This window comes from Bolinopsis microptera, chromosome 5 (genome assembly GCF_026151205.1).
Source record: "Bolinopsis microptera isolate Bmic1 chromosome 5, MBARI_Bmic_1.0, whole genome shotgun sequence".
NCBI classification, from domain to species: Eukaryota; Metazoa; Ctenophora; class Tentaculata; order Lobata; family Bolinopsidae; genus Bolinopsis; species Bolinopsis microptera.
The window spans coordinates 18,133,690-18,158,883 of NC_087076.1; the positions used below are offsets into that span (position 1 = coordinate 18,133,690).

At 38.3% G+C, this 25,194-nt stretch overlaps 4 protein-coding genes across 5 annotated transcripts in view; 2 read left to right on the plus strand and 2 right to left on the minus strand.

Moving 5' to 3' along the window:
* The window catches only part of LOC134814978 (exosome complex component RRP45-like), a 112,171-nt gene that overhangs the window by 80,784 nt on the left and 6,193 nt on the right, over window positions 1-25,194 (plus strand). The window contains exon 2 of the mRNA XM_063823371.1: window positions 17,968-18,129. Within this exon, the coding sequence (XP_063679441.1) occupies window positions 17,989-18,129 (141 nt within the window). The 5' untranslated portion in view covers window positions 17,968-17,988. The remainder of the gene's footprint in view (window positions 1-17,967; window positions 18,130-25,194) is intronic.
* On the plus strand, window positions 55-17,714 carry LOC134814974 (cyclin-dependent kinase 11B-like). 2 transcript variants are annotated; one of them, XM_063823366.1, is made up of 14 exons: window positions 55-105; window positions 12,649-12,764; window positions 13,043-13,283; window positions 13,453-13,731; window positions 14,308-14,383; window positions 14,550-14,659; window positions 14,800-14,930; window positions 15,054-15,228; window positions 15,422-15,562; window positions 15,793-15,895; window positions 16,073-16,213; window positions 16,391-16,495; window positions 16,891-17,015; window positions 17,156-17,714. In XM_063823366.1, the coding sequence occupies exons 2-14, from the start codon at window positions 12,652-12,654 to the stop codon at window positions 17,459-17,461; spliced, it is 2,046 nt and encodes a 681-aa protein (XP_063679436.1). In that variant the 5' UTR covers window positions 55-105; window positions 12,649-12,651; the 3' UTR covers window positions 17,462-17,714. The 2 variants fall into 2 exon arrangements, with proteins under 2 accessions (XP_063679436.1, XP_063679437.1); XM_063823367.1 differs by having other exon boundaries at window positions 13,043-13,265.
* On the minus strand, window positions 18,501-20,155 carry LOC134814976 (N-acetylgalactosamine-6-sulfatase-like). Its single transcript, XM_063823369.1, has one exon. It carries the CDS (start codon window positions 20,128-20,130, stop codon window positions 18,589-18,591), a length of 1,542 nt encoding a protein of 513 aa, XP_063679439.1. The 5' UTR covers window positions 20,131-20,155; the 3' UTR covers window positions 18,501-18,588.
* LOC134814701 (uncharacterized) lies at window positions 21,360-23,721 on the minus strand. The gene is made up of 5 exons (XM_063822882.1): window positions 23,629-23,721; window positions 22,612-23,258; window positions 22,331-22,465; window positions 21,878-22,014; window positions 21,360-21,607 (listed from the first exon to the last, which is right to left on the minus strand). Exons 1-5 carry the CDS (start codon window positions 23,638-23,640, stop codon window positions 21,360-21,362), a joined length of 1,179 nt encoding a protein of 392 aa, XP_063678952.1. The 5' UTR covers window positions 23,641-23,721.

Below are 25,194 nucleotides of genomic sequence, written 5' to 3' on the forward strand. Positions count from 1 at the left end.
TGGGGGCTTTCTACATTCCTTTGCGAAATGTCCATGCTGTCCACAGGTGTAACCAGCACCGATGTTTTAATACTTTCAACACTACTATATAACAAATAATTTGAGGTATGACCAAAGTAATACGAATGTAATACGAATGTAATGTTAATGGAATGGAACAAATCTCACATGTGAACTCTTCAATTTGCTTCAATTCAAATCAACAACTTAATCCAAATCATCAACTCAATATCATGGACGATTCAATGGAAACATTTTTTGGAAAACTATTGTCGGAATGTGATCAAAAATGCAAAAACTGTACTGCACTCAAATCTCATGTCAAGTTTCTCGAGCGGAAAGTGATCATCCTAGAAGACATTGTTCAAACTTCTCAGACTATAGCAGAGATTAATGGTACGTTGTTACATCAAAGTACCAATCAGTCAATAGATTATCGGGCTGTCCTGGATAGGTGTTCAGATGTTGCAGTTCAGACAGAATTTGAAAACGGTCAGATTGAATATGACAGTGAATGCGAGGTGCCTGAATCTTTCATGCTAATCAATAGTGATGGCATCATTGAAGCACCAGATTCTATCATTTCCAACAACACAGAAAATCAAATCAGTGGGAGTACAGGATCTGTCAATCCATGGAGTGGCAAGTATTATGCTGAAATAGATGTAACACCCATATCTAGTGTGGCCTTAAGTGTAAATGACGAAAGCCCTGACATTATCATACCACCTGTTGAACTCATTGATCAGGCACCGTTTCAAAAATTCTCCTTAGACATCTTCCTGAGAGAATTGGATTTTAGCCACCAGTTTCAAAATAGGAAAACAGCTTACTTTGGGGACTTCCCATATGTGTATAATGGGGGAAGTCACGAGGCGAAGGAGATACCACATCAGTCCTATCTGGCTGCTATCTGTTCATATCTTGATGTGTTACTCCCGGATTATGTTTACAACAGTGCTCTCGTAAACTACTACAGTACTGGGACAGAATGCATGCCTATCCATAGTGATAATGAAGAATGCATCGATGAAAACTCTTATATTGTTACAGTTTCTCTGGGTGCCTCTAGGACGATGCAGTTCACAGAAATTCAAACAGGAAAAGTGGTGTCTGCCCTAGATCTAAAGCATGGGGATGTTTGTATCATGTCTAAAAAATCCCAGCTTCATTACAGACATGAAATCTGTACTCAACCATCCTGTACAAACAAAAGGATCAGTATCACATTCAGACTGATCAAACCTGTAGCTGTTGTCCAAAGATTAACAAGTACACCAACCAACATGTGCAATGACAATTACCATGACCCATATGAAAACATCTCCAACTCCAGCGGCTATGTACCTTATCAAGAAGACGAGTTTATAGTTCATCCATCAAGGAAAACGAATGGTGCTTATCAGCACCGACCTCTAACCCCACCCTATACATCTCCACCACCCCATCTGCATCAATCAGGGCGGCATGTTAACAGACAACAATTGTTCGAAAAGGAGACACCCAACGATGTGAGCACAGTTTACATCAGCAGCAGCATCTTCAGGCATCTGAATGAAAAACTGTTGAGCTCTTCATCTCAGAAGGCCAAAGTATTTTTCTACCCAGGGGCCAACTCAATCCAAATGTCCCAAAGACTCTTTAGCGACAGTCAGTTCAAAGTTCTCAACAAAGAAAAGGTTAAAAAGGTTGTTTTACTAACTGGTACTAACTGTGTTGATCCAATTGACCTCAACACAATGAACTTCAACAGTGCCACCAATGACATGGAAGAATTTGTTCAAAAATTGTGGGCAGAATTTAATAGTGCAAAAATATATATCTTAAATATTCTGCCTAGAGCTGTCACTAGTAAGAACATTATAGTGCAGGGACTTAATCGATACTTAGAGAATATGTGTTATAAGCATGGGCTCATATACATTAACACAGAACATGAAAATAATCTCTTTACTTTAAATTATAATAGAAAGGACAAGTATTTTGGCAGGGGCCATGACAATGTGCACCTTAATAAGTTAGGAATTGCCAGGCTTGGTAAGCATCTCAAATATGTAACTCACTTGTGTTAAACTTCATTAAAATTCTATAATCCAAGGGTATCAACATGAATAATAACAGGATTACTGTTTTATCTGGTTTAAAATGTTAGATCAGCACAAATTTCTAATAACTTAACGTTTTTATATCTCTCAAGCTATATTTATCACAAACAGAAGTGAGTTACTATTTTATGCTGTTAAATTTTATGATTTAAACTGCAGTATAATTGCTGATCCGAAATCCAATTTAAATCATATGTATGACATGATTTGAAACTTAGTCTACTTGGGGAGACTGCATGTGGATTTGTTCCCCATTAGCTTTGGTTTAACCTTATTCGTACCTCAATAAACGATAATCTCTCTCTTGGTCTATGTAATATACAGGGTGGCCTGACTAATCTGGCAAAAACTCTCGAACTACAGGAGCTAATATTTCGCGAAAAGCTTGACATAATTGGAATTAATGAGACAAACCTTAAATCTGATATAGACACTAGTACACTTAACTTCCCCTTAAACTTTGATTTTATAAGGTGTGATAGACCTAACGATAGAGGAAGAGGAGGGTGTGGTATATTGATCAACCAAAATGTTAACCACAAATTACTCAATTTAGATATAACCTACTCTGATATTTCTAAAATCGAAGCTATATGGATACAACTCAAGGATGCCAATCTTTACATTTGCTGCTTCTACAGATCACAAAACTTTTGTCACCTAGATACTTTCCTTGATTATATGACTGAATGTATGATGAAACTTCAAGGTAAGAAAGTAATATGGATTGGCGATGTTAATGTTAACCAAAACTCTTTATCTGATCTAGATTATAAAAAGTTAGATATAACAATGAAGCTCTTTGGAATGATACAGACTGTTACAGGAATTACTAGAGTTGCAAACTTAGATGGTAGAATAACGCAGAGCACAATAGATGTTGTCATGACTAACTGTTACTCTAATTTCATGGAGTGTAAAGTACTTGATGATAGAATAGGAGATCACCAAGCTCTCAAATGTGTTCTTGACTTTAAAGTCAATAAAGCTAGTAAATTCCAGAAGGTCCTTATCAGAGACCACTCCTTAAACAATCTAAAAGCCTTAAGCTATTCTCTGGGATCCTGCAGTAACTACAGTAATATTCTAAGCTGTACTAATGTAGACCATGCCCTAGATGGACTTAATCATCACATCCAGGAATCGTATGATAATTACTGTCCACCTAAACAGATTAAGTGTAATAGTAACTTTCTTTGTAATCCCTCTAAAGTACTGTTGGCAGAAATACGGAAGAAGAAGATGCTTTTCAGAAAGTATAAAAAGTGTTTAGGACAATTTAACAAATTCAAGTGTAAGTGTATTAATGGAATATGTAAATGCAGAAAAAGTGAACTACATAAGAAATGCTCTACTTCGTGGGATAACTATCGTCCCCAAAGAAACTATGTGACAAAATTATCCAAAGAAAACAGACGTACAAATATTGTTCAGGACCTTACTGTGAAAAGTGCAAAAAACGATTTGAAAGGTATTTGGAAAACTATCAAACATGCTTCAAACTTACCTGGAAAAATAAGTAGCTCTTCCCCAAGCAACTTAAATGTTAATGGAGTTAACCTGCATTTTGCCACAGTTGGTACAATAATACAAGAATCAATTAAGGAAAAGGATTCAGACGACTTCCTAGAATATATGCCGCCTCCAACAGAGTGTAAACTCTCTGTATTCGAAGAGGTGACTGTTGAACAAGTAAAAGAATATATACTCAGTATACCATCAGATAAATCGATTAACGATATCATGCCCATCAAAGTATATAAGTATATTATTCCCCAAATCATCGATCCAGTAGCTCATATTATAAACCTTAGTATGAAAAGTGGAACAATGCCGTTGGCATGTAAAATTGCATCAGTCACTCCAATTCTTAAAACTGGTGACCCTAATGATCCAAATAACTACCGGCCAATATCCATACTCCCCCTAATTGGAAAATGCATAGAATATTTTGTTAACCAACAGCTTACAGAGTATGTTGAAACAAATAAACTGCTTACCAACCATCAGTATGGATTTAGAAAAGATCATTCCACCACTTTTCTAATGCTTAATCTATTTGATAAAATATTTACGTCTAAGGAATCACAGAAGAAACCTGCAATTGTATTCTTAGATATTAAAAAGGCCTTTGACACAGTAAGCCATAATATTTTATTAAAAAAACTTAAGTATTATGGAGTTGATGGCTTTGTCATAAAGTGGTTCAAAAGCTACCTTGGGGACAGAAAGCAGCACACCAAAATACGTGGTAATGTAAGCACATCACTCCCTGTTAAAACAGGTGTGCCACAGGGTAGCATATTAGGACCAATTCTATTTAGTTTATTCATAAATGATCTCAGTAGAAATTGCACACAATCTACTGTTTACTTATTTGCAGATGACAGTGCACTATATTTTGATAACATTTCCCGAGGCATATATGAGAATGTAATTAAGGATATGAAAATTGTGTATGAATGGCTTAGAATCAACAAGCTGAGACTAAATGCTGCAAAATCTTCATTCATTGTATTTGATAGATCACCTAATCTGGACACGTTGTCAATCCCTCTGGATTTGGAAAAAGATTGCATATTTATAGAAGAAACTAAATCTCAAAAATATTTAGGTCTCATGATAGACAATTTATTGAACTTTCAAGACCATATTGATTATGTGAAATCAAAAATTGCTAAAAGAATAGGGGCATTATACAGGTCGAAAAATCTTCTTCCACTGAAATATAGAAAAATGTTTGTAAATGCTCTTATGCTCCCCCAATTTGACTACCTGGATATAATATGGTGTAGGGCTGCCAAAACCAAACTTAATTCTCTTGATATATTATACAAGAAAGTAGCAAAAATTGCTCTGGATGTTCATTGGCAGGAACCATCAGTAAATGTATATCGAAACATGAAGTGGTTACCCTTACACTTAAGAAGACAACTCCATCTATCAACGTATATGTATAAAATTCTTAATGAGGCTGCACCATCATCATTCACAGATAAATTTTCTTATGTATCCGGAGGATCACGTGATGCTGAGAGGTGCAACCTTTATATTCACAAATCCAGAACACACAAAACCTTTACATATTTAGGTGCAAAATGTTGGAATACAATTCCAGAGAACATAAGGACTATAGAATGTAGTGTAAAATTCTCACAATGTATGAAATCTAAATTTATGTCAGATGTAATTCAAGGAGTCTCATCCTATGCAATAAACAATAGTTTCGACTATTTCTACACTCTAGCTATGTGACAACTGAAACAAATTTTATGGTGCTGGAGTTTTTGTCTGGTGGAAAGGCCCCCTGCATTATATGACCTATTTCTAGAAGTATAGAACTTTAAACATCTCCTTTATTCGTTCCCATTTGTTATCATTGCCATTCTATTATTGTTCTATACTTCTTTGTGTATAACTGTAAATAACATTACTAACGTAATTCCAAAGTGGGCATCTATGTAATCTTAATTGTTACCTTCATGCCCACAGTTCACTGTTAAATCATATCTTATTTTATCACTCATTAATTTATTACTCATTATGTTTTACAAACTATATCCTTATGTCCCTAGAAGGGTGTTCTGCTAACAGTTTTCGACTGACTTGAATGTCCTGCACAGCAGATTGAAGCTTCTTAAATTATTTTTTATTCTTATTGTATTGCTGTGTAAATTTGATTCTAATTCTAATTCTAATTCTAATTCTCTTCTCGGCCGGTTCTCTTCCATCACTCGGTTTATCACTCCCTCATCCATCTCTATATCCTCCTCGATTTGAAACAAAAGTTCCTCCTCATTCTTCCCTGGTTTTAGGGCTACGACTCGCCAGGATCCCATCCAACTTAACTGCCCTCTTTAGCGCGGCCTCAAAATCTTGCACTCGTGACTTGATTAACTCGATCCCGATTTCATCCTTTAATACCCCAGCTGTAAATACATCTAGCCTGATGGTCTTCTTGATCTCCTCCTCCTCCGGTGCATATGCCTCATCTGCCATGTCAGTGACTCTAGCTGCAAAATCCGAAATTGTCTCTTCCTCTTTCTGATGCATCTCAAGAAGTCTCTTCCTGCACCCGCCTTTGAATGCACATCACATAGCACCTCTGTCCTCCTCTCCAAACTCGCCTCTACATTTCTCTTCTCGTCCCGGGTTAATCGTAGGGTCTCCACTCTCCTCTGTGCCTTGGGGTCCAAGTACGTCATTATCATGTCCACCAAGTCTTCATCCAAGATGTCCGCAGCATTGGCAAATATTTTAAACCCGCTCAGGAAGGTTCTAAAGCTGTGTTTCCCCAGCACCAACATCCGAGGTTTCATTAATGGGTATTTCTTACCCGCTGCTCTGTTCGCTTCTCTGATTCTCCTCTTTTCGGTCTCCTTCTCCTGCCTAGCTTCTAGCTTACCCTCTCTGAATCCATCTCTTCTTAGCTGTGCTCCCTGCTGCCTCAATTCATCATATTGAGTCCTTAACTCTTCGTTTGCTAGCTCAGCCTCCTGCCGCGCTCTCATCATTACCTCATTAGCTATCTTTATCCCTGCCAATTCCTCTCTCAGTGCCGCTTCCCTGACTCAAATTATTTGTTATATAGTAGTGTTGAAAGTATTAAAATAAAATACAAACACTGTCTCTCTCTTCAACAGTTCCTCTCTCAGTGCCGCTTCCCTGACTCAAATTATTTGTTATATAGTAGTGTTGAAAGTATTAAAATAAAATACAAACACTGTCTCTCTCTTCAACAGTGTACTAATTAAAATACAAACCCTGTCTCTCTCTTCAACAATGTACTAATTAAAATACAAACACTGTCTCTCTCTTCAATAATGTACTAATTAAAATACAATCACTGTCTCCCTCTTCAACAATGTACTAATTAAAATACAAACACTGTCTCTCTCTTCAACAATGTACTAATTAAAATACAAACACTGTCTCTCTCTTCAACACTGTACTACTTACGATGCAAATATTATCCCACTCTTTAACAGTGTACGAATTAAAATGTAATAATTAAAATACCAAGTGTACAGGTCAAATGTAATAATTAAAGCTCTCGCTTATCAGCTCTCTACTGCTCGGTTTTTACTCTAATTGATAAATCAGTGTCTCACACCGTCACTCCATGACTTAATCTCAGTCAGTTCCTCAAATTCAAATATTCGGACAGTCAATCCACCACTCTTTTCACAGAAAAGTAGTCCTAATTTCTTTCATCATAGAAAATACCATGCCCCGGCACCCCTCAAATTTCAAAACCCCTTCAAAACGTTTCAAGTTTTCAAATAATACACCGCTCTAATTCCCTACAAGTGACGTCACCACTCTCCGAATAACCTCTCTTCAACCTCCAATGCTAGCATCACCTGGGTCTTATTTATATAATATCTCTTCCTCTATCTCTTCCTCTATCTCTTTCTCTATCTCTTCCTCTATCTCTTCCTCTATCTCTTCCTCTATCTCTTTCATGATATCACAATACGTAGCGCTACAAAACGAAAACAAGTCTGACACACTACAGAACGGTTCAGCAGGCAGCCACTCCCACTCCCAGTGACATAAATTTAAAAAGGGACTAGGAATCCAGTCTGGAAAGAAAAAACGGCTACCATATATTTTTAAAACGACAACCATAAATTTTTCGGCCGGATAACGATTTCATTTTACTTTGCTAGTTATATTACAGAGGTTTAGTTATTCATTAGTATAGTTATTAATTCATTAGTATAGTTATTCATAATTGCCAAAAGATTGTGAAAGAATTCCTTTCCGGGTCTCGGACTCGCGATCTGCTGATGTAGTACCGACGGATTAACCAACTAAGGCACGATTCCATGTACGCTTTTGTAATATTTACATATAGGTCTTCGCGCGTTCCTGCAACTACCATACTACCATACTACCAAACAGTCCATACTACCATACTGGTAGTAGGAAAATCTTGGATCCTGACAGGAATATCTTGGATTATTTGGTAACGCGCAAGTTAAGCGCAAGAACTAGGAATCTGCAGGAATCTGGCATTTGCGCTCGATTCGAACATCTTCTCGGATAAATATAGAATTAAAGTACAGTGCGCGGCGTTACAGTGTGTAACAACCGAGAGCGACTATTTAAAAGTTGATTTAATAATTTTGTTGACAAAAATTAGTCGGCGTGGCTATGGAAATTAATATGGCTAGGAATTAGATTCTTAGATTCCTCACTTTATGTCACTGGGCTCCCACTGAGGCTCTGGTGGCTGAAAGTATGTCAAGTCTGCCGTCTTAAAACTTAAAATAAGACCCGGTTATCCTTGAATCAACTCATTAAAACACTCTCTCGAACCAATCCCTCAACGGACGGACATATACTCCTCAAAATAACCCCTCATAACCTGTGCCTCTCCGGTATCTAACCCCATTTCCCCTCCATGATGAAAGAAACCCCAAAAATACCATTTAAACTCCACACTTCACCGAGCATTCCTTTACTGCTCTTGCACTGCACTAATCTAGCAACGGTAACTGACAACACTGTATAATATTACGTCTACGTACATATTTACAAATACTCCTGACCTCTGTTGACTCACTCTCACATACTAAATAGTCTCCATTACCTTAATTAAAATACAAAACAAACTATCCTATAATAAAATAGGATCCTACCGTTCGCGCCACTTGTAAGCAGTGGACACTTGCTTCCCGGTTCGAAGTTTATTTGCATTTAATTAAGGGTTTGGACAATGGAAACGAGCGTGATAATAAAGGGTAAACAAAGTTAAACTATGAAACAACACAATGAATAATTCGACAACCTCTACTTCAAATCCTAATTAACCAGACTCGTATCGCCCATAAACGCTCAGCGATCTAGTGCTGCAACGTAAAACACGGATAGCACGGTCAACTCGCCTTGACCGTGCCTAATCTAGGTGCCCTGAAATAACCACTGTCGATTCTAAACCTCTAACGACACGTTCCATCCGTGCTCACCAGGCCCCAACCATAACTGGTCCTGGTCCCTTACACTAGTCTGGTATCAACCATGACCCTCTATCGAATAGGGCGAGAATGCAAACAAGGGGTATAATAAAGGTGCCCAAGGTACTTAACTGAACAATGAATAATCGAATATTTGCTCAACCAACGCTTAGTCACTTAGACTCATATTGCCTCAAATGCTGTGCAACAAATTCCTAATTGCTCCGATTCATACTGCCTCAAATATTACGCAACCTACTTCCTGCCGTTAATCCTACTCTTAGTCTAGCTTTACCTATCTAAGTCAACCAGCGCTGACTCCCGCTCTGCCAGAGCCCAGTGTTGTCAAGACATCCCCTGGTGTCGGCCACAACCAAGCCTGATAACAGTAATTACGTAATGCTCCACTATTCTACGGCCGCCAATCTTATACTGACCACTATAACCATCTACCTAACTGAACGACCTAACCTTAACAGGTTCTAGCTACAGAACCTGCCCGGTATCAAAATGACCCCCCCCCCCCCCTCGATCGGGCAAACTGGCACTCCTCTATCTCAAAAGGCTAATCGTATTTTCCTCTCGCCCCTGATAGTCTAAACAATCTACCATTTCCCGGGAATTGCAAACTGTCCTGTCGATAGCCACAACATTGTAACACTAGTATTCTGTAAACACTCCATAACTCAACCTCGTACTGACCCAAACATATGTTAAACTGACCTCTCTGCACTTAAACTGCAATAACTGTCGTATACTAATATATGCCCAAAATACTACCGTCACATACTGGACACCACGACCGCCTTATTATAATCATTACACTATCTACATATTACACAATATTACCCTAAATTCATCTCAATTAATCACTGCTTACACAACTTTACAAAATATGTTCTTTCATAGAACCTTACTATACTGGTACAATAATTTAATGGAAAATCTCTTACTATAGACCATATCTCTTGCCCGGTCACGGCTTACACAAGATTCCTTGTCAGCCTCAGGGTGGGAGATATCATGCTCTTCAGGGTTTGATTTAAGGTTTCTATAGAACTGCCTCTGGTTGTTTCCAAATAACTTGTTCTGGTGGAATCGTTCACATCTTTTGTTAAATCTCTTTATCTTAGCAGCTTTTGCACGGAGACGTTGCTTGAGCTCTTCGATGATGCATGGTATGCCCTTTTTCTTCAACAGGGGATGTCGTCTGTTAAGCCTTTCCAGTATTTTTTGTTTAAGGGCAGTACCTTTCTTCTTTTCCTCGAGATAAGAGATGTCTTTCCTAACTTGGGTAATCTTATCTTCGATTCTTCTTTTCCAGAGTGGCGTTTTCCGTTTCTCTGTATTCTTATTTGTAGGTTTTTCACCAAGTCTTTCACTGACTAAATGTGCTCCTGCTAGCAATAGAGTGTTGGTTTCAGTGATTGAAGAAGTATGAATCTCTGCTATACATGAGTTAATGAGAGATGTTTCCTCCATAAGCTTCTTCCTGTTCACGTGTCTAAGAGGTTTGGTTTCTATCACTGATGGGTCTTCAAGGAGTGCATTAAGCCGTTCAGTGATTGCTTCCTTGTCTATATCAGGTACCATTGCGGTGGGGGTGAGTTCTTCAGCGGCGACAGTTGGGATACTTGCATCCCTCAATGTCCTGATAGCTTGGGAGACAGTGGGTAAGGCTTGACTTGTAATTGTACTTGTTGGAGTCTCTTCCACTACACTAGTTGGGAGTGTTCCTCGAATCTCCAGTAGTTCTATGTCTGAAAGGAGATTGTTATTTCTGATTGACCTTGCTTGGTCTGCCAATCTTTGTTCCGTACAGGTAAAGAGTCCAGCGTCATCCCACAGTGACCGGAGTCTCCTTCTGTAACCAGAGTGGGATGGTCGGCTCTGATAATACAGCGTCATGAGCTGTATGTTGTCCTCCTTGCTCCACGTGTGACGAGTGGAAGTCTCAGTGCGAGCCTTCCTCTCACGGCGAGCTGGAGGGGCGATGTTAGGTAGTTGATCCTGCTCTGTCCCATTAGTAGGGAGAGTAGGAGAGTTTGTAAAATTTGGGAGAGAATTCATATCATAACTGGGGGACTTAACACCCCCTAGAGAGTTGGCAGGGAAAACAGAGCACTGAGCGTTGCCCCGCGTCGCCCAGCTCCCCAGGTAGCTACCTCCTGGGTAGTAGACCCGTTAGTAACCATTTAACCCATGGCCACACATCCTTTCGCCACGAGTCCACAACTTAAGATTAGGGGACTTCTGCGGGTCAGTCCACGCCCGATAAGAAAACCACTAGGTGTCAATTGCACCTAGTCAAGATACCAAGAACTAGGAGAGAAGGATAACAGCTTTTTACAGACGAGAGGCAAGAAGGGGAATTAACTGGGGGACAAGTAACACCAAATACAAGGATATATATTAATATAATATAATTTCAATTACAATGTAATTACTAATACAATGGGTATGGTAAGTGGTAACACTATAAATAGTAATTATTTACTAAGGATGGAGAATCTTTGCACCGGCAGTCTATGCTGCTATGATAACGAATAAATATATAATAAAGGGATAAATCTTAAAATACTGCTGTTTCAGTCACAGATACTTTTCTTGGTTTTTCCATTTTGTGCTTTTTTTTTTTTTTTTCTTTTTTGTTTTTAACTTTTTTTTGTAATTTTCTTTCTTTTTTTTTCCTTCCTAAACATGAATTTTAAGCAATTACAAAATCTCACGATAACATTAAATGATGTTGAGAAGGACAATAGAGCCTGAGGTTCCGGTGGTCTACAGGTGTTTCACCAGCTGTTTGGTCAAGTTCTAGCCCGTTACTTGGACTAGTAACGGGGGAACTAACAGTGTTAAAAGTTTAAACTTTGTACTATAACTGGACCTCAGGGAGATGGCATTTGGCAATGCCAGGGAGTGAGTAGCTCTTGCCAGCAGCCATCCAATGGACTGCTGCCGTTACCGACCCCGGGTGTGCTGACCACAAGTATCAGCCTCGGACCCACTACTCACTAGCTCTGGTGTTGAGTATGAGCTTGGTTGGACTATCAGAAGTGTTGGTTCTAAGCTTACATCTTTACACTTTGCTTCTTGGAGGATTAAAGCAGCAGTGTCTCGTATGGCATTGTGGCGCATGGAAACGTATCCACCTAATTTACAATCAAGGGCATGGTAGACAGAATATTTTATATTTTCTTATACAAAGGCAAACAGCACACAATGTGATTGATGCAAAAACCTTACATTAAAATTCAGCACTATTGCAAAACCAACACGAGATGGTGGTGTAAGTAAAATGGGAACAGATATATAAATAATAAATATCGCCTCACTTATGCATAGGTAGTAAGATTGGTAGATTGGTGATGAAGAATATAATTTTCTTTTCCCACAAATTTTCTTTTCTTATTTAGGTGCATTATGCTGTTCTTTAAAACTAGGTCAGTCTTTGATGACGGCGGAAATGTACCTTTTTGGGATGTTTTAAGAGAGCTCTCCTTAGATTATTTTAATGCATGTTAAAAATGATAATAATGTAAATAAATACTATAATTTATTTATTATTTATATTTTTATAGGAGATGTCAGATGATAGTGAGCCAGGTGAAATCAAGAGTCCTGATCTGACATCAATTAATCGCTCAAAGCGTTCAACAGAAGACAAAAGAAGCTATAAAGCAGAAAAGAAGATAAAGTAAGTGTTATCATTAATTTTTTTCATACATTTTCAAGAACATACTAATAGGCACTCCATTCAGTAATATTTAGCATCCCTTTAATTATAATGCTGCTCATCCAGCTCAAGGTTTTTTTATACTTAAATCCAGCAAACCAAAAAACTTTGATCCTCTGTTCATTGTTTCTTTCCACATCATGCTTGGTGTTCCAGGTTAAACCGTGTTGGATTTAATCATATCGAGTATAAAATTTCTGTAACCTCAATCAAATGTCACTTTGTTTTTACTTTTACAGACTCGAGAAAGATTTCAGTAAGCTAGGAAGAGACGAATATAAGGACTACAGAAAAGAAGATTACAGAAGAGAAGATAGGTCAGCCTATGATAGGGACAGGAAAGAATATGAGAGAGATCATAGGAGAGAATATGACAAAGAAGATCGAAAAGACTATGATCGTGTGGACAAGCGAGACTCAGAATATTACCGGAAGGACGATGCTGGGGGTAAAAGATCCAGTGTAAGAGATGATCACAGGGTTAGATCTGTGTATACGTAGTGACACGTAATCTTTAAAAACTTTAACACGTAATCTTTAAAAACTTTAAGATGTTTTAATCTACCCTATCTTGTAAGATGACTTGTGGTCTCTGTTTAGGAATATCAATTCTTTTTATTGTCTTCATTAACTTTTGATATCATTTCAGGTAATGCCAAGAAAGGAGGAATTAAGGGAAGAAAAAAGAAAAGACGGCTCATTAAAAGAGAAACCGAAAGTGAAAGAAGAGAAAGCATCAAAGAAAAGATCAGATGACGAACGAGAACGAGTGAAGACATCTAGAGAGGAAGAAATTCGCGAAGAAATACGGAGTATTACTGAAGAAATACAGAAAGACAAGCGGAGAGATACAGTATCTCCCAGTTCTTCTTCAGACAGAAAAGAGAAGAAAGATAAGAAGGATCCTGTAAAGAAGAAAAAGAAAGAGGTAAACTATATAATAACATCTATAAACAAAAGAGCACCTAAAGAGGCTCAGCAAAGTGCTGGCCTATTTACGCTTACGAAGACTCATTTGTTCAATATGTCTCAAAGTAAATAAACTCCTCCATCCTACTCTATCTCTTGCTAAGTTCACTAAGTTGGTAAAATCATCTTCATTTTTCAAATAAATTTGTCTCTTAAATAGGTCCTTTTTCACAATAATATCATACAAATTAGTCCTGTGTCTACCCACTCGTCCCTTTAGCGTTTGACATCCTAGTGTAGCAAATAACAGAGACTAATAGGCAGGCGTGTCGTTGTCACTGCGTAGAACATGACCTAGCATTGTCCAGCGTGCCTTTTCCACTCTCTCGGAAAGGGTAAACTATAATTAAATAATTGTTTCTTGGGTCCAAATTTAAGTTTTCTGAACAACAATCTTTTCGTTCTTGTTCTGCACCATAATTTATGGACTGACTTCTACTGAAAATAAACATTAAACACCAACACTATCCTTCAAAATCAATAAAAAATCATTTGTTGTGACAAACAAATTTCTAATATTATTTGTATTTTATAGGGACGAAAGAATAAAGAAAAGCAGCCAGCCTCAACCCAGGAGAAGTACGAGCAACTTTTAAAAGAGAAATTATCTGGTAAGTTCCTTTGTCCCCCCAAATAGTGCATATTATATTAGATTCATAGTTATCAATAAATCTGTATTTCACATGTGTGTCTAACTAGATCAGTAACTTATATTTTGTTGTCACCTAATATTCATTATATATATTACTAGTAAAGTTACCTCTACACTGATTGCAGGTCCATCACCACAGTCACCAGAGGAGGTTACAATCAGCAGCGCCACTGTCTCCACCATGGCAGCCAAGAAGAAGAGTTTACTTATTGATAGTTCAGAAAGCAGTGATAATGTTAGTAATCCATATTTATCCATTTGCTCATAAATTCGTCTTAACAATCTGTATCACACGTAATATAACTTACAGTTATGTTTTCTAAGTTTCATTATATCACAGTTAAGTAAGTTTCGATAACAGACATGTACACTCAGGAGGGGTCTGATGAAGACCTGGTAGAAGCTGAACCCTCCCCAGTAGCCCTGCGTCCCACTCCCTCTCCCTCACCTCCTCCTGACCCCCTCGCTGGATTACCTCCTTATTACCCTGCTCTCCAAGGCTGCAGGTTAGGAGCCTGCCTGGCTGCCTTCTTTCATTATACTCAACTCAACATGTTCAGAAAGTTCTGCCAAACAATTCTATTTGAATTGTTACTTTACCTTTGAAAACAATAATCTAATATTTTCAGGAACGTTGATCATTTTGAATATTTGAATCGTATAGAAGAAGGAACCTACGGGGTGGTGTTCCGAGCACGTGATAAGAGAACAAACGAACATGTTGCACTGAAGAAACTTAAAATGGAGAAGGAAAAACAGGGATTTCCGATCACTTCACTCAGGGAAATTAATACCCTTTTGAAGGTAAGAAATAATTTACTACGAGGTGACATATTTAAAAACTCTGTGAGAAATTGCCATGTCAAATTGCTGGTAAAACCCACATATGTTAATCTGAAAGTTAAACTTGACATTGTAATTTTGTTTTAAATGCACGTATGGGCACATAGTTAAAACTACCAGTCTGGCAAAACAACTAAAAATACCGCCACCTCAGGGCCAGCACGAGAACGTGGTCCATGTCCGGGAGATAGTAGTGGGCAGTAACATGGACAAGATCTACATTGTCATGGACTATGTGGAACACGATCTTAAATCTCTCATGGAGAACATGAAGGAACCATTTCTTATTGGAGAGGTACTTTTTACAATTCATCTTCGTACTAAGCTTGATAATAATGTACCCGTTGTGACTTTTTAACGACGATTAATTAATTAACTACAATTAATAAACTGCGATTAATTAACTAACTACGATTAATTATAATTAAATATGATTGATTAACTACGATTCGTTTCATCTGTTATATATAAATTATATTGTAAAGTACGAGTGACATATTTTTAATGACGACTTGTTAATTGCAGATAAAGACGATAATGAGGCAGTTAATGAGTGGATTAGCATTTCTACATGATAACTGGATAGTACACAGGGACATCAAATCTTCCAACTTACTTTTCAGTCATGGTAAAGTTCTGTTTTTAAGCAAAGTTAACAGTCTATTGTTTCGTTAATATCTCTCTAAAGTCTCTAAGTTTAAGTCTCTTAAGTTCAAAAATAGGCTTTAATCAACAATCGTTTCTCTCCTTTATTCATGCTGTCTCATTTGGGCTCTAATTCTTTGTTTAAGCTCCTTAATTTTAGGAGGTATATTGAAGATAGGAGATTTTGGTTTAGCACGGGAGTATGGCTCACCTTTAAAACAGTACACTGAGATTGTTGTTACACTTTGGTACAGAGCTCCTGAACTCCTGCTCGGTTGTAAACTGTACTCTGTGCCTATAGGTAATTGTTCTCTTTACTGCCAACAAAACCTTTTATTTGAGTTTACAAATCATTATATTGAGATGGTTATTGGCGGATGTGATATCATATTTTAGGGAATTTGATTTGAATAATTAGTCTAATTTGATATAATCTTTGATCTGTATGTAGTGATTTTCTTTATGTCTTTGTTATCAGATGTTTGGAGTGCGGGATGTGTATTCGGAGAGCTACTTAGTCAGAAACCATTGTTCCCTGGCAAGAGTGAGATAGACCAAATAAACAAGATTTTCAAAGAATTAGGTAAGAATGCAAATGCTACAATATCTTATTCATTATCGGTTTGGCGCCCTCCGCCTTAACCATGCTGTTTGCCATATTCGCCAGGCGGTCCACTGTTTAACTGTTACTTACGGATGCCGCGACTTCTCATTTTCTCTAAGAGTATATTTATTTTGACGCGCGCAGTGTGCACGCACCTCTTTTTCGATCGAACTTATCTATTATTTTCTTTTATTCGTTCGTAAAAGGGCCATTACATCGTTCCAATAAGATTCATCCCTAGAAATTAGAATTCTAATTCTGAGAAGATTCAGCAAGACTTTGGGTGGTGGGCGGTGGCCGGATTTGACTGGTTTAGAATTGGTGCTGGTCGGTCCGGCCTTGTGTAACTCTTTGTCACCTGACAATGTCTTCAGGAACTCCCAACGAGAGAATATGGCCAGGTTACTCTGAACTCCCAGCTACTCAACGTGTCTCATTCGTCAACCATCCCTACAACAAAATTGGAAACAGATACCCTGTTACTGTACTCAGCAAACAGGTGAGTTTGAGGAGTATATCGACTTGTTGTTTTGATTTTTTTTCTCGTAGGAAGAAAACCTTAGACATACATTCCTGATTTGTATGTCCCTGTTATGTAGTTTGTATGAACTCTGGAAATTTACCAGAAATTTATTTCAGGGTCTCGCCTTACTTAACAAGTTGTTGTGCTACGATCCAGCAAAGCGAATCACCGCTGCTGAATCATACGACCACCAATGGTTTAAAGAAGGTCCATTACCAGTGGACCCGACTATGTTCCCAACCTGGCCTGCTAAGAGCGAGATGAATGCGAACCCTAAAAAGAAGATTAAATCCCCGACTCCTCCCGAGGGTGGAGGAGCTGCTGACAAACTAGAGAACTCTGGAATCCAGTCTGGATTTAAGTTCCTTAATGCACTGCAAGGTTCCAGTGCTAAGGGTCCTGGTTTTAGCTTGAAGTTTTGATGCTAACCAGAAACTACAAAAGTTGAAAATTTCATGATCAGACTACCCGTGTTGATAATCAAAGTATGAAGGCAGGATGAGTAAGGGCTCGCCACGTGCTCCAACAGTCAGACTCGCTCCGATCATATTTTAAACTTGAAGCCGCTCCGGAGTCTCCCTGCCTTCTGATAAACTAGGCATTATTCAAGATAATTGTTGTTCATTTGAGGACAACGTGACAAGGAGATCAACAGACTGAGATTATTTGAAGAACGGTTTTATTAATTTCATAATATGTATTGACCTATTATCAATTTCATTGAACAAAGTGATATTCATCTTCATATCAGCATATTTATGATCTAATTCTATAGCATCTTCTAAATACTGGCATATAAATGATATTATGATAAAATCAAGTTATTTAAATTATGAAAGTATTGAAAAGAAATAATAATGTAACCTAACTGGGACTGATACCCACCCATTATAATTGTCTTAAAATGTAACATGTCCTTATCTACAAGAAAGTGAAATGATGTGATGACATGAGAGAAGTTCCTTTGTCCCTAAACTCGCGGGAGTTTCTCTCCTCAGTCCTCAAGGAGGGTCTGCGGCCTGACGCCCGAGAAGGATATGATTACAGAGACATCAAGATCAGTTTTGGACCTCAGTGGGGTCACGCAGAGGTTAGTTTCCTTTTCCATATTTCATTGTAAATGTGTCTCAACTGAGATCATATCACTAACACACGCTAGATTTGTAGCATTTCCCTCTATTGTGGGATGAGGTGAGACCGTTGATTTACCCTTTACCCGTATCTTCCTGTTACACCATCCCAAACTCTCTATCTTCTCCTTTTATTTACGGCCAATACTCTCCTTATAATTCGTTAAGATTTGCACGCTCTTTGGGGTTAGTGCTATGTATATATACAAGTGTGGATACAAATTTTTAAATAAAAAAAAATTTTTTCGGAGTTTAGAGGTTAAAAGTGACATAACACATTTTTATCGTATTAAACAAAATCTCAATTTAAAATTTCAACAAAAAATACACCCATTTTAAAATGTCTCTTCAAAAAACTCTTTTAAAGCTTTTTCTGTGTAGCTTCCCAGTTTGGGGATCGTTACTTCTCTTCTATCGCATCAGTGAGGCCACACACAAAGCTTGGGATTAGAATCAGGTACAGGCAAACAGTAATCAAGGTCCTCACAGCCCGGTGGAGCCCAATTTTGCACTGCAACATCGCAATAGTTTAGGGACGGCACTCCTGGTACCAAGTTTGCTTTGTGCTCTTTAACGATGGGATCGATGGTTGCCATGGCAGCTTTGTATTCTTTACTTTTATTTTCGATAATATACTTTTCTCCTGGATCTCTATTAACATTGAAAAGTATCGGTTTATCCGTGTGATCTATTTGGTCGTGAACTGTAACATTTTTGATGTATTGGCCTCTGCAGAAAGTGAACTTCATTGGGTTTTGTCCGTGCTGAGTCCACATCCAATAGTGTGCCTTGTAAGCGCCCACCCTCACTGCCATCATCTCGTTACCTCTGTAATACCATATAGGCCTGTCTATCACTGGGACTGACTGGTCCAGTAGAACTGGACTCAGGTCTATGCCGTCAATAATTCTGTCTTGAGGCGGTTTTACCCCCGCCAAAGTTAGACTGGTAGTAAAAAGGTCCATGATGTTTCCGAGCTGATGAGTAATGGTTCCAGCAGGGATTGAACCAGGCCACCAAGCTATCCCTGGTTCTCTCATCCCTCCCTCATATGTTGTCTCTTTTCCACACAAGAAAGGACCATTGTCTCCGCCTGCTGAACCTCTATAGGTAGCTGCCCCGTTGTCTGACGTGAAGAAGACAAAAGTGTTATTGTCAATCCCTAACTCCTTCAGCTTCTCTAAGATCTTGCCTACACAGTAGTCCATTTCCATCACAGCATCTCCGTATCTTCCTCGGATGCTTTTCTCGAGGAACATTGGGCTGGCATAGTTGGGACCGTGTGTCGCGTCCGGTGTCCAGTAAAGGAAAAACGGATTTCCATCAGAGTGCACCTTTTCGATGAATGAAAGACCTTCCTGGAGAAAGATTTGGCTTACATTGGACAGTCCATCATTTCCAATGGTGAAGTTGGTGTAGTATCTTCCAACCATTTTGTCGTCTTTGTACACTGGCATGTTGGGTGTTTTAACATCGTTATATGGTCCAAAATGACAATTTCCTGAGCCAAAGAACTCATCAAATCCTCTTTTGCAGGGAAGGAACTGTCTCCTGTGTCCAAGGTGCCATTTTCCAATTATTTTACTTTTGTAGTCAGCCTCTTTCAAGAGTTCAGGAAGGAGCTGCTCGTATTCGTGAATACCACCGACAATAGTCTGAGGAGTGAAAGCGTTCCTAGCATGAGCGTTCGTTGAGTAAAATCCATTTCTAATAGGTAGTCTCCCCGTCATCAGAGCTGCTCTTGAGGGGGAACAGAGCGGGTTAGCTGTGTAAAAGTCCATGAACAACATACCTTCTGCCGCCATCTTGTCGATAAAAGGGGTTTCCTTAGCCCAGTTTCCATTGATCCCCACGTCACCCCAGCCCATATCATCCATCAGCATTATTATGATGTTTGGACGATCAACCAGGCAGTGCGAAACTGTCAGGCATAGAACCATGCATGACAGTCGTATTAACATTTTACTGAGGGGAAGGGACCGTGTGAGTCATAGTGTATAAACACTAAAAAGTAATGATTATCGGAATGAAATAGCAAACGCAGAAGGACACGTTAAAAAATTCTAAAGTCATTAAAGGTATACATAGATTTTGATAAGATAGATTTAAAGGGAAATATACATTTAGATACGATATTTTGATAACAATTTAAATATCGACGAGAAACTGAAAATACAACTTTTTACACCGTTTTTCAATGACAAACAAACGGTGCATCAGTTGCCCGCCTAACTTAATCAACTTTTTTTTTCTTGTCACATTTTAGTGGAGCCATGTAATCAATAATCATACAATATGTAATTCGAACCCAAGATAATTTTTGTGGTTCAGGTTAAAGTGGTGCAAGGTCAAAAGGAAATCGCGGCACGTAGGGAATCGCGATTTTCCCTATTCTCCGCGACAAATCGCGATTTTTGACGTTTGCCAAATCGCGATTTTTCAATTCTCCGCGACAAATCTGAGGAGGAATATATATTTATATTTGTAAACATGTAAATAAACATTAGCTATTTGTGGTGCTGCATTGGTACCCATTGGTATTCCAATAACTTGTCTATTAGTGCTTTTCATGCAACAAGTAAAACAAATCCTTTATGTCATGTTTCCAGGGTTTGGACTGGAATTGCCTGCTTAAAGAACCTCCATCGCATTACATTACATAATTTTCTGAAACATATATTACATTTACAATAAATTATGCAATATCACAACATTACAATCAACAAAATAAATTTAATCGCAGAATCTCAAATGCAAATAATCGTAAATTAAACACAAAAAACAAATTAAACATGCAATAAATGAATATACGAATGCGCATCTTTTGTCAACTTACTCCTTCATAAAATTAATTTTTTACAAAAAAAAATTTTTAGACGGTAAAATAATGGTTACTAATTTATAAGTCACAAATAATAAATCAATACAAATTAATCACAAATACTAGAATAATTAATAGATATTAGGTAACTTATATAACTGAAAAACGATATATGTCGATACAAATTACAAAATAATATTAGGTGATTGAAACATTTCAATAAATTCATCATAAATATCACTACCATATTTACCCCAAATATTTAATCTTGATTTATAAAACTTGACAAACTTGTTGCGCAAAGCAGCTAACTTAAATCCTTGCGCAACCAATTTACCTAAAAGTTCGGTAACACAATTTTTGAAACCCTTAAGTGTCGAATATATAAATTTGACCCTGATAAGTAACATAAGAATTATCAATCAAATAATTAAGACATTCCAAAAGTGTATCTTTAGAAAACTGAACTTTGTACATGTGCTCGTGACGGCACACCCCATCATCGCAACGGATGGTTCCTGAAGGACAGTCTCCATCGGCATCGTCATCGCAGTCTCCGCATGTTCTCGGACAAGCCTCTTTTATCAGCGAGTATTTGCAGAACTTCTCTTTGCAACCTGGAGGTGATACCAGGGGTTATATTTATGAAGGAGTCGTTTGAACATGGTTGACCGAATATCAGAAATTTATGATATTTGGCAAGCTAAACTGATGAAATGTTATAATATTATAACAGCGTCAGCAATATTGAGGTGGATTCGATATACCAAACATCTTAACCCTTTTATATTCCTAAAAAACTAAAAAAGAGCATTATTACTTGTCGCAAACACGGAATAATCCAGATATTGCACAAAAACATCTCTATATCAAGTAACTAAAGTAACCTGTGAAAGTCTCCACACAAGGTTCAGGATCAGGACCAGGACCCTCGTCGTCCCCAGCGTTATAGTCAGTCGCCCTGTCTGATTCGTTATTGTCTTCCCTACCTTCTATCCTAGCAAGCACCCCGTATCCTACAAACCTGCGGCAATGTTGTTGTGTGTTCAGTCGTTACGAAACACTATTTCATTATATTGTGGGTTGTTTAAACTTTTAAAGGGTCAACATTAGAAAGTGCTCAAAGAAGGTAATTTACCAACCATTCATAACGACGTGACCTACAGACCTAACACATGACACTATGATAGTCACGTGACACTATGGTAGTCACGTGACACTACGGTAGTCACGTGAAACTATGGTAGTCACGTGACACTATGGTAGTCACGTGACACTATGGTAGACACGTGACACTACGGTAGTCACGTGACACTCTTTATATGGTTGTATTTTATTACCTGTGGAAAGAACACCCATCGTAGTTTCTCGCAACCTTAATGAAACGGTCATCTCCCCACTCTGATCCCCAGGAGTTCTTAATCAGGGTGTACTGTTCGGTGTAGGCTACTGCGGTCAGCGCGTGGTTCGGAAAACTGGGATTAGACATGGTTAAAATACTTAACAGCTGTATTGTGCGGTCAATAAAGCTTAAATCAAAATAAAAATCCAAATCAAATATAAACAGACTAACTAAACTGAGTGGTGGAAAAGCAAAAATAAGAAAACCTGCCCATCTTACCTAGTTCTGGTATTGTCCCGGTAAATCCCGGAAGTGTAGGCGAAGAAGGAGTCACGGACATTGATCGTCACTGCTAGGGGTCTCAGAGACAGAGCACGGATTGTGTGAACTTCACCCTCCTCTATCTCAACGTAGTCCCTTACGTCAGCACCAACCATAGAGTTGGGATATTCTTCTAAACTGCAAGCACCATCAGCACCTCGGTAAGGATAATCAGCAGTGCTAGCTAGCTTTCCAGCCACTCGAACTGAAACCACACCATCCCTCATCCACCCGCCACCACAACCATCTCTATCCGAATAGGTACAGTCCAGCATCTGCTCCTCTGCGAAGTTTCGCAGAACACCAGTCTTGAGCTTGTAGGCACCCTCTAGGGCTCCCATGGCTCCAAACGCCCAGCAGGACCCACAGGATCCCTGGTTCTTGATCTCAGTAACCGCTCCAACTGTTATCCAGGACCTGGCAAGAGGTTCATCGTCTGCTCTTTCGTCTGATCCTTCTTCTTCCTCAGATTCTCTTTTCTCCACTCTCTGAACGTTGGTCACGTTCAGACCAAGGAAGGAGTGACGTTCATCGTCTGTCATGTCAGCAAAGTGGTTCATGCCTTCTTTCCATGTGGAGTCGCCGTGGTTGTGGACGGAGATTTCCTGAGGTTAGAGTAATATTAATAATATGTAGTAATGTATCCTGAAGTAAGAGTAATATTAATAATATGAAGTAATGCATTCTGAAGTAAGAGTAATATTTTAGTATAGTTCTTTTAAATGAGATGGCACAGCATTTTTGTTAGAATTTTTTGGAATATGGGGACCTCGAATGCCCAGATACGTACTACTGCAGCCCAGCCTTCGTTTTCTCTCAGCTCAATACTCTCTAATTGTTTGTCTTACTATATTAATATACTATATACCAGCTGTTTTACTATGACTATTTACTACTAGAAACCCCTCAATTTTCAGTTTTTTGCCGCTGCCGGTAAGATTTCGTCAAGTTTAAAATATAATATAGATATGCCACCTGTTCCACCATCCACCACTTCGACAACTCTCCAGATGGTATTTATTGTTTATAGGACTCCTTTATGGTCTTTCAGAGAGCTCCCTTATTGTTTTTAACTGGTAGACTGAAAACCGGATGCTAAACCTGTGATGTTTCAGCGGTTCACGTGCTGTTTATTTGTCTTCATTGCACTCTATAGTAGTAAATAAACTGCTGCTCTATGGACCGAGAACTCGAGGTATAGTAGTGCTCCAGTCCCCACCCACATCAATTGTTGAGGATCATACAATGCTTAGTGAGAGAAGCACGTGTCTGGGCAGACTGTTGAAACTTTATAGGGAAACGTAGGATCTTTTAACTTTCAGCTTCATCTCTCAGCGTTTTTAATAAATATAACGCAAGAAGATTGGGAAGCCGTGTAAAATATTAATATACCAGAGCCAACATATAAGTACGCCAAAATGTTGTGAAAAGTGCGACTCAGCACTTGTATCTGATAAAACCGGGTGGGCGACAATTGTCGGGGGGTCAATTGTCAGGGAGGGGGGGGGGGGGGTCAATTGTCGCGGTACGGATAAAACCATCTAATTGATATCACTCCCCTTTGATTCACGATGTCAATCCTTCACAGCTCGGCGAGGCTCAGTGGTAAAGGATTGACATCGTGAATCAAAGGGGAGCGATATCTATCAGATGCTTTTATCAGATACATTTTCCAAGGTTGTCTGTACCAAAGCAAACCAGTACATACACTGGGTTTACCACAGAAAGTGTGACTTTTTTGAAAAATAAAGCGAGACGATATATATTATTTATATATATATTGATATATGATATATTGATATATATATAATATATATATATACTGTTGCCATTTTACTGAAACCACGTCATCAACTTTAACACGACTTTAACACACGAAACATAAGGTTAAGTTATAATTTATTTTTCGAAGGATTTGAGGTCCTGAACCATTGGGGATCCTCTCAACTTATCAAAGGAGAAACTCATAAGCATTGAGAACTGAGGTGATTTAAACTTCCGCAAGTTTAGGGACACAGGAACTTCACTCATGTTATTAAATGTAAAACTTTTCAAAGAAAGCAAGGCTAATATAAAAAATGCCTTCTTGTTATATTAGATACGTTATAATATTCCAATATATACACATCTTCCAATCAGAACCGGAAAAAATTATAACAAATAGTACCTTTGCTAATTTTCGTGCTCGGGCTCGTATTATCGCCCGTAGCACTCAACAGCCAAGGTATTATAATTGTATTATAACATAATAACATAATGAAAATGAAGGAATTGACCGATCGCTGTCATAAAACAAAAATATGGGTCACCTCCCCACAAATATTCAGGATATGAATTAATCGGGGAAGATTATTTGTTTTTGGTAGATGCGATTTAACTTACATTGCTCGCTGCATGCATTGCAACTTGTGAAAATATTGCATTGAGCATTCCAGTGAACACTAAGCAACCAAGATTTATTTTATAAAACAGTCACGCAGAGGTTATTATTCTTGTTTCCTTTTCCATATAATTCCATTATAAACGTGTCTCAACTGAGAT